This window comes from Brassica oleracea, chromosome C7 (genome assembly GCF_000695525.1).
Source record: "Brassica oleracea var. oleracea cultivar TO1000 chromosome C7, BOL, whole genome shotgun sequence".
Taxonomy (NCBI): Eukaryota; Viridiplantae; Streptophyta; class Magnoliopsida; order Brassicales; family Brassicaceae; genus Brassica; species Brassica oleracea.
Window position 1 is genome coordinate 24,894,747 of NC_027754.1, and position 9,974 is coordinate 24,904,720.

General features: G+C 36.7%; 1 protein-coding gene across 1 annotated transcript; it reads right to left on the reverse strand.

Moving 5' to 3' along the window:
• Positions 1-7,895: 7,895 nt before the first annotated feature.
• Positions 7,896-9,007, reverse strand: LOC106302934. The gene is made up of 2 exons (XM_013739332.1): positions 8,659-9,007; positions 7,896-8,584 (listed from the first exon to the last, which is right to left on the reverse strand). The coding sequence occupies exons 1-2, from the start codon at positions 9,005-9,007 to the stop codon at positions 7,896-7,898; spliced, it is 1,038 nt and encodes a 345-aa protein (XP_013594786.1).
• Positions 9,008-9,974: the final 967 nt, after the last annotated feature.

Here is a 9,974-nt window from a genome sequence, read left to right on the forward strand (position 1 = left end):
CAAGAGAGGTGCAATATTCGAAATGGTCGGCCAACGTTGTAGTGATCTACAAGAAGAATGGAAAATGGCGAGTTTGCATAGACATCACCAACCTCAACAAGTCATTCTCAAAAGAAAATTTGCTCCTACAACATATCGACAAGGTAGGCCTTCCCAAAGGACACCAACTAATGAGGTTTGTGATTGTTGTTTCGGGTACAACTAGAGACTCATGCATCCAAATGATCAGGAGAAGATTTCATTCATGAAGTTTAAGGGCATATATTGTTACAAATTTATGCCTTTTGGCTTGACGAATACCAACTTCATCTACCAAAGTCTAGTAAACATAATGTTTACAAAGCAGATTAGCCAGACTATGAAGGTCTACACAGAGGATGTGCTATGAAAGTCTACACTGAGAATGTGCTCGCCAAAAAAACTGGAAGCAGAATATCACACTGAACGATATGTGGCAGCTGGTTAATACGAAATTAGAAATAGCACTTGACTTTGCAAAAAAAAAAAAAAGGTGTATATGTGGCATTTGATTCAGTGTGATTGATTGAGGTCATTTTTTGATCATAGTTGATTTTGACTTGAATTTCATAGTTCATGAAGTTTATTTGAAATAAATATAAGTTTATGTGACACTATAAATATTTTTGAGGTTAGATTTGGCCAATTTCCCGACATTGTACCAATTTTAAATTTGGTTATACCAAACAAGACATAAAAATTAAGGATGTTATTATTGATAAAAATTTCTATAAACCATAACCAAATAAATTTTAGTATGAAAATTCACGAACCATGTTTTAATAAGGTAACTAGATTTTGACCCGCGCTTTGAAAGCGCGGAATTGTCTTTTATTAAAAATTCTACTAACCCGTCAGTTCACTAATATGTTAATTCATGGGCGTTCGGTTTTAGATTCTGTTCCAGTTTTTATTTATTTGTGTCAATTCGGTTGTGATTTTTGTTTATTCGGTTCAAAAGATATAAGAACCATTTGGTTATTTATGAATATAGTTTTAGTTTTGGTTTGGTTATTCTGGTTTCTGGTTTGGTTTGGATAATAACCTTAGGAACCTGATAAAATTTGAGTTCACTTCGCTTTTCGGTTCTCATATTTGGATAATTTTGAACAATTCAGGTAAAAATTACATTTTGGATTTTGTTGGATACAATATCAGATAACTCGGATAAAGTCAAATATTCTGAATATTTATTTTTTGGGTGATTCAATTCTATCGGGAAATTACGACAATTTTAAATATATCAGATAAAAAGTAATAAGGTAATCCATTTTCTGAGTTGTTCGGTCATAAGTAGTATTTTTAGAATATTTGATAACTTTAAAACTAAAGGTTATTAATATTTTATGGTATATAAACTGTATTTAAGATATTCGGGTACCCATTTGGTTCTCGGTTGGGTTTTAATTTGGTTTTGTTTTTTCTGTTTCACCGATATAGGAACCATTAAGATATTTGTGAACATTGATTCGGTTTTGGTTTTGTTTTTTTTTTTAATGTTATTTCAGTACAATTTTCAATTCTCAATTTATATGCCAAGACTTAAATCTGTTTATACAATTTGTCTTGTATTTGATAAATAATTAATTTAAACTTATTTTTAATAATAGATTTTATATATCAATTCTGTTATTATATAAAATTCGTTTCATATTTCATTGATAATATATAACTATGAAGGTTTATCAGGAAGTATTTTGATGTTTATAAATATGAAGGTTTATCAGATTTCATTGATAATATATAAATAAATACATTACTATGTAAAATATATGTTGGAAATATTTAGTTTATTAATGAGAATTTGGTGGGATATTCTTAAATTATATATACTTAAACTTGCTACATATTAGTTAAGTTTCCATAATCTTTATTAAAACAATATTCGAGTTTTAATATTAAAGATCGCAATCTAGTTTGTCTCCCATTTATTTTAAAATATTAGATTTTTTTCCCAGTTATAAAATGCTTTCAAAATGTAAAGAGTGTTTAAATTTTGGCACACAATCCGCCATTTTCAAAAATAAAATAAAATCTAGATTTGATCCCATTTATTTTTCAACTAAACTCATTAAGTTTAAATTAAAATTTTGAAACTTTCCTTGTTTGTTAAGTTTAGATATTTCTATATGAAAAATTGGAAGTTTAGATCTATTAAATTACTAAAAAGATTGTGTAAAAATATTTAGTTCCAGTACATAGTCAAAAATATGCTTCATATATTATGTTTTCGTAAACCATATATCAGAAATATTAAATATTTATTGTATAACATAAATATCTTGGTGCTAACTATATTTAGGTATATATAATATATTTATTGTTTACGGTTTGTTTACAGTTTGTTTTGTAAGACCATCTCTAACCCACCTCTATTTTCATCTCTATATTTTCCTGTAAAATAGAGAATCTCTATTATAGATGTGGATTTGCTCCAATGTATACCTTTGTAACAGAGTTTCTCTATTTATAGAGGAAGAAGAAAATATAGAGATGTGATATTTTCACCTTTAAATATAGAGGTGAAAAGTAGAATTCCTCTATATTTTCCTCTAAAATAGAGGAACTCTATTATAAAATCATACATTGAATCAAACTCATCTCTATAATAGCGATCTCTATTTTAGAGAAAAATATAAAGACATACATTTTGGAAATTTTAATGTTTAGAGTTTGTTTAGTAGGTCTATGAGTGTGTGGATTAAAGTATAGTTATGTATATGTAGTGTTCAGGGTTCGTCAAAAGCCTAATTGAACCTTAAGCAAAACTTCAATCTTCATCTTCGTCAAACACTCCAAAATCTTTATCGTCATCACCTTGATTGTATATTGGAATTAATCACCCTTGAAAGTTGAAATCCAAATCTGGGATGATCTCTTGTAACAGATTGCTAAACTCATGGAAAACTTTTAGTTACGTCAGAAGTAACGTGTTTATTTTTTGATATAGGTTATTAATATACTTAAATAATTATTAATAATTGACAGTGGCTTTATGTAAATATAAAAGTATAGCTTAAATATATTCCACTAGCACAATCTTGTAAATAGTTTCGAAACAAAAGGTCACCTAAAAAAAAGGTTTCTGTTTTGATAGTATTGATTCATAAAAGTAATCTTGAGAATCTACGTAGGACTCAACTTTTTATTTATATTCTTTTGGAAAATAAACTCAGTAAAGATTTAAATTTGTAAACCGAATTGGGCACCAATACATTTTCAACCCAAACGGGTACGGATAAGTATTCAGATCGTACAATTTTTTATTTGTTTTCATTCATATAAATTATAAAATAACTAACAACATCTATAAATAAAGTAAAAATAATGATTTATAATAATTTAATTATTATAAATGTGCATGAACGCAGAAAATCACCTATTTAAACAATAAAATTATCAATAACCAAAAGGTGCTTGCAGAGATTATATTTTTGAATTTAGGATACCAATCCTTGCTATTATAGTGACATAGAAATATAGTAAAATGTTGTCCATATTTGGAATTGAAGATGACAATCTTGAACTGAGTCAAGATGAATATTTTACATTTTTTGTTTTTTTTTCCGTCAAGGTTGTTACGTTTTATATATAAATGGCATAAAACCATCGGCATTTAATACAAATTCTCCAAACATCTTGCTTGTCGATTAAACTACCACAAAAACAGAGGAAGGTTTAACCAAAAAAACAGACCACCAAAGCAAGGATAGCATCTCCTGCAACTAATAACTCCACCCCACATCCCCAGACTTTCCTTCCCCTCTTCTCTTCAGAAAGCTTTTTAGAGGGCTCTGCTTTCATTACCAAAGAACTCAAACAGCCATGGAGGATGACCTCTCGCCACGTAGGAATTTATCAATCCATACTTTATGACACTTTGAGCAATGTTTAAAGACCCTCTATTTGCTTCTCTACTAACTACCTTCAGTTTCCACTCTGTGATCCCAGCTAGTTCCCTTCCCATTTGCGTAGCCTGAAACAGGAAGGATGGCCATGCCTGAGGGCGTTCTACCGCTCCAAATAATTCCCCACACTCTCCCGCAAATATTATTCTGGACTGTCTTTGGCTTCTCATACTTTCAAACGCCCATAACACAACCACAAACTTAGCTTCGTTTCTATTCTTAATGCTGGAGAAGGCTCTTCTGCTGTGACAGAAAACCACTCCCCTCTCGTTCCTTAGCACCCACACCCCCAACTAGACCTTTGCTCTTGGAAAACTCCATTCCAACATTGCACATAACCCAGTCATGCTCCGGTGGATCCCATTTACGAAGTACTAGTGGATGGTTAACCATCTCCGCTTGAGACCATTCTTCTTCCACAGTTTGAGCCATGAACCATTCATTTGCCTCTTGTGCAGCCTTTTGTACCAACTCCTCCTCAGAAGCACATCTTCATTCCTTCACTTCCATAGGTTCCAGAGAATCCAAGGCCAAACTCTCATATCTTCCTCATTCAAATGATTGAGTTTCTTTAGGTTGAGAAGATAGTGCAAGTTTGTAAAAATCGAGACCTCATCAAACCCATCCCTACGGTGAGGTATCGAGGAAACCGCCCAAACACGTCGAGCGAAGCAGCATTCAAACAAAAGGTGGTTAATCGAGTCAGTCTCTCCCCCACAAGTTTGGCACCTATTGTCTACCTTCATACCTCGAGTATTTAAAAGGTCTGCAGTCTCAAAGATTTCCACAGGAAAACTCTGATCTTTGGGAGCGTTTTTACCTTCCAAACTTCCTCTTTGAGGCCATTAACGGACGGCTCCATAAATGCCTCCGGTAAGTTACTTTCCGCTTTTAGAGTAGAGGCAAGCCAGTACGCAGATTACACAATCATTGGTCCACTTTTGTTGAACTTCCACGTATAGTAATCTGCTCTTTCTACCATTAGTTAGCTTCGCATGATTATCTCCACATCACCAGCGACAAATACTTCTTGGAGCCTGCTTATATTCCATCTCTTCGTTTGCACATCAATGAGCGAGTTAGCCATCAAGTTGACATCAAAAAACTGATTCTTAATCAATGGCGCCCTCAAACCTTCCTCAGGATCCTCCACCCATTTGTCTAACCAAATTCTTGTGTTCAGACCATCTCCTACTTTGTGTCTCAGCCCCTTTTTTAACAGCTCCCTTCTGAAAACTAAGATTTTCCACGCAAAGGAAGGTCTATCTCCCATAGCTTCTTCTAAGAACTCTCCCTCATTGAAATATCTACCCTTAAGAAACTTAGCCAAGAGGGAAAGAGGTTGGGTGAGAATTTTCCACGCTTGTTTGGCCAAGAAAGCTTGATTAAAGCTCTCAAGATCTCTAAAGCCCATTCCACCATTGATCTTTGGCAAGCATATCTTCTCCCAAGATACCCAATGAAATTTCTTTTTGTGCACATCAGTTTCCCACCAAAAATCAGCCATAATACTCGACAGATTCATAAGAAGAGTCTTGGGCAGGCGAAAGCAAGACATCGCGAAGACAGGTATTCCTCCAGCTGTGGACTTCAACAAAACTTCTTTTCCCTCTGGGTAAGGTGGAGCAAATACCACCCATCTAATCTTCCTTGTGTTTTATTTTTTTATGTATGTAAGAAGGTCCACTTTTGATCCTGAAAAACATACAGGAAGGCCTAGGCATTTGCTTGTACCGCCCTCGTTAAATATTCCCAAAATGTTTTAAATCTCCAACTTAGCTTCCGCGATCACTTCATATGCAAAAGAGATTGAAGATTTCTGCAAATTGATGTTCTGGCCAGTAGCAGCACCATAGAACTGAAGGATCTGATGCAATACCAAGGTCTGATCTGAGGAAGCTTTACACATGAAGAGACTGTCGTCTGCAAAAAGCAGGTGATGAATTGATGGACCCTCATTCGAAAACTGCAGGCCATTGAGGAGACCATTTCTCTCCACTACATTCAGCAAGTGAGTAAGCCCTTCTGTGCATAAGACAAACAAAAACGGAGAAAACGGATCACCTTGTCTTAAACCTCTTTGTGGAGTTATCAGCCCAAAAGGTTGCTCATTCATTAAAACTGCAAAAGTGACAGAAGTTACACACATCATCACTAACTCAATCCACCTGATATCAAACTCAAGTGCACCCAGGAGACTCCTCAAATAGCTCCACTCCACACGGTCATAAGCCTTAGACATATCAGTCATTACTGTCATGTATTCTTTCGAAATTGCTGGGTGGACTCTGAGGGCATGGACTGCCTCATGTGCTATAATGATATTGTCTGAGATATTCCTCTCACTCACAAAAGCAGACTGATTAACCGACACCAGCGAATTCAACAACGGCTGCATCCTTTTAACCAGAATCTAGGCCACTGTTTTGTAGAGGACCGAGCATAAACTGATTGGTCTCATGTCAGTCATGTGCTCTGGATTGGGAATTTTTGGGATCAAACATAGGTATGTAATATTCCATTCCTTAGGCATGACTTCTGTCTCAAACACTTCTTGGATTTCCTTAGTCACTTGACCTCCAATTATGCCCCAATATTTCTGAAAGGAAGTACCGGTCATGCCATCAGGTCCAGGCGCACTATCCGTGTTTATTGAAAATAACGCTTCTTTAACTTCATCGTTAGATACTCTTCTCATCAGAGTAGCGTTCATTGCATATGATACTTTAGGAATGAAGTTCTCAAAGGCCGGGTCATATGGCTTTGGGTTGGAGGACTGGAACGACTCGGTGAAATAATTCATTGCAACCTCAGCTTTTGCTCCGTCAGACCACTGATCTTGTTGTTCTTTTCCTTCAATTTCGAGATGTGGTTTCTGGACCTGTTGGTTTTCACCGAACCATGAAAAATTTAGAACTCCGGTCCCCAAAAACTAACCACTTATCTCGACTCTTTTGCCTCCAAAACATCTCCTCCTCTTTGTGTGCATTCATAAGCTCTCGAGTAAGACTATCTACCAAGAACCGGCAAGGATAGCTCCGAGATTGAAACCATTCTACCCGCTGCTGGATTAAATTTATCTTATCTCTTGCATTGAAATTTCTCTGCTTCTTCAATTTGCTCAACGCTGTTATGCACTTCCTAATTTTATCAGAGATTTTTTAGTTCACATTTTATTTATTCCCGCCCAGGCTTTCTCAACTTCTTTAACCACCTCTGGCTGACGCAGGAATCTCTTATCAAACCAGAATAAGCCTCTGAAAGATTCTCGGGCCGCATAAAACCGTAGCCAGACCGGTCGATGATCAGAACCTCCTTTCTCCAAAAATGTTGATTCGTCTCGGGGAACAATTCAAGCCATGCTTTATTCCCAAAACTCTGATCTAAACAGTTCCTAATCCATTTTCTCCAACGTTTTCCACTCCATGTAAACCTGTATCCTCTGCTGCTGAACTCTTCCATCTCACAACAATGCAGCATCTCCACAAACGGTTTAAATGAGGCTATAGGCCTCGTTGGTCCACCAGATCTCTCACCATTGTTCAATATCTCATTAAAATCCCCTATAATGCATCAAGGCTCCTTCCTCAGAACACCCCACCTACTCAATCTTTCCCACACCAACTCCCGGCCAACTTGTGACGGCTCCCCATATATACAAGAGAGGAAACAAGTGAAATCGCCATACTGCACTAGAGAGTCGATAGTGTTCTTATCCGAAAACTTTATATTGATTTTTATGTTTTTTTTTTCACAAAAGTGCAAGCCCCCCACTTAATCCCTCTGGATCCACATAAAATACACCCTCATAACCTAACCAGACTTGCAAATCAACTACTACATTCCGACAATTTTTTGTTTCCATTAAAAATAAAATTTCTGGGAAGATGTTTTGACGCATTTCCCGAAGTCTCTGAATTGTCAAGCCTTGAGGCCGCTCCAAGTCTTGGCAATTCCAGCTCATTATGCTCATTGGGGAGAAGGCGATCCCTCATGTGGGATCACCTTTAAGCATTGCGCCTTGTTGGTGGAAACCTCCTCGGCTCCTTGAACTGTCTTCTTTCTTTTTCTTGACCCAAATTCATGTTTCCCTTCTCTTCTCTCAAAGTTTATCTCATCTTCCACAGCAGTTAAAGCAAGCAAATTCCTCTGTCTCTGAGCTCTAGGAGGACGGCGTCTGACCGTAGATTTTTTTCTAACTATCCCGGAAGAGCCAGGTTTCGAGAAAGTACCCAGGAGCTCTCCATCCGACTCATCAGTTAGGGTCCTCATGAAGCTTGGAGGCTCGCTCAATGCCATACTGTTTCTGTTTGCTTTCATGGATGCAGCCATCAACTTGTTTGGGTTGACATTCAGGTCCCAGTTGCTCCTTTCTAGCTCCTTCTCTTTATATTCAAAGACATGACCCTTTCCCTTGTTTAGCTCAGTGGTTAGAATCAGAGCAGCTTCCAACCTCAACACAGTCCTTTGCGTAATGGGGTCGCTCTCTGCTTCTCTAACAGAATTCTTGACCTTGTCTACTTTCAATGCTAAGGTTTCCCCAGTATCAGCAACGAGGAACCTTCTCATCTCTTCCAGTACTTCCTTGGCAATTTTGGATCGCCCTCTAAGTGGATCAGTTCCCACTTGTTCTTCTTCCAGCACTCCAAAAAGAGGGTCTGTTTCAAAACAACCATGTCTTTGTTCCTTTCATTTATGACCCTTTCTCTTTTTATCTTTGCTTCATCTTGACGTTTCTTCACCTCCCAAGGGCATGCGCTTTTCTCATGGTTGAGCATTTTGCAAGTATAACAGCGTTTCTGCAATCTTTCATAGTCGAAGTGAATCGTGTGGGTTTTCCCTCCTCCCATGTTGAGGACCTTAGCCATTCTCAATGGTTTAGCCACGTTAAAGTGGACTTGGACTCTGATGAAGGGTTGTGTTATCGGCTTGGTAGGGTCGAAGGCGAGGACTTTCACTTCTCCAAGCATCTCTGCAAGCGACATCAGAGCCGAGTGGGTGTAGTAGTTCTCTGGAATCTTACTCATCTGAACCCAAAGGGGTATGTACCGAAGTAGTCTTTTGGAGGGTTTTCCATCCATCTCTCAAACACCAAGGGCCATTCGTTGTGAGTTTGGACCCCTTTCTCTAGCACATCCAACAGGTCATACTCATTGTTGAAAATAAACTAGATTTTTTTCTTCAGAGAGAGCCACTTCTCTAACTCTTCTTTCTTTCTGCTATTTCCTTGGTATGGTGAGGATGAGACCCACCATTTTTTTGACACTCAGGAGTTTAAGGTTCTTCCAATTAAGCTAAGAACGTTTCTTCGGCTGAACTGAACCAGGGAGGTCAGGCATTGTGAATGGTATGTCTTCTTCTTTTTCTTCCAGTGAAAGAGTCATGAGAGCTCTGTCCATAGCTACAGACATCTTGAATTTTCTCCTTATATCTCACATAACTCAGATTTGGATAAATTGTTATCAACCACCAAAACTCGAATGCTCAAGAACAAACCGGTAGAAATACCTCTGATATCGTGCCCAAGAAGCAGAATATAGTAATTAAAAAAGAAAGTACTGAACTTTTGCCCAATCCAAGAAATTTTAAAAGATACGGGACCTAGTGGTATTAAACTCCAACCCACAAGGGGTACCTAGAGGCTAGAAAGCATGTTTCTCGCTCTAAACTTCTTTAGACTCTGAGCAGTTCACTTATTTTACATTTTTTGTTTAAACTAACCAAAATTTGCCTTTACTCTTAAAATAAAAAATAATTTTGGTGGCGTCCGTCTATCGGTCTAGCTATCCATGCTTGGTATTATTTGATAAGCATTACAACTTCTTTTTGTAGTCACATGTTATTATTAGAATAATTTTTAGAATTATTAGAGAAATATGTTGGTCCATCTAATTATATAATAAGCTTTTTATTAAACTAACAATAAATTCATCATTAATGTACTTTATTATTTCCTTAAATAAAATTTACGGAATTGCCTAATGTGGCTAAAGTATATATGGCAATTAATGATTTTGAATAATAAAGATTTGATAAAAAATAGTGTAT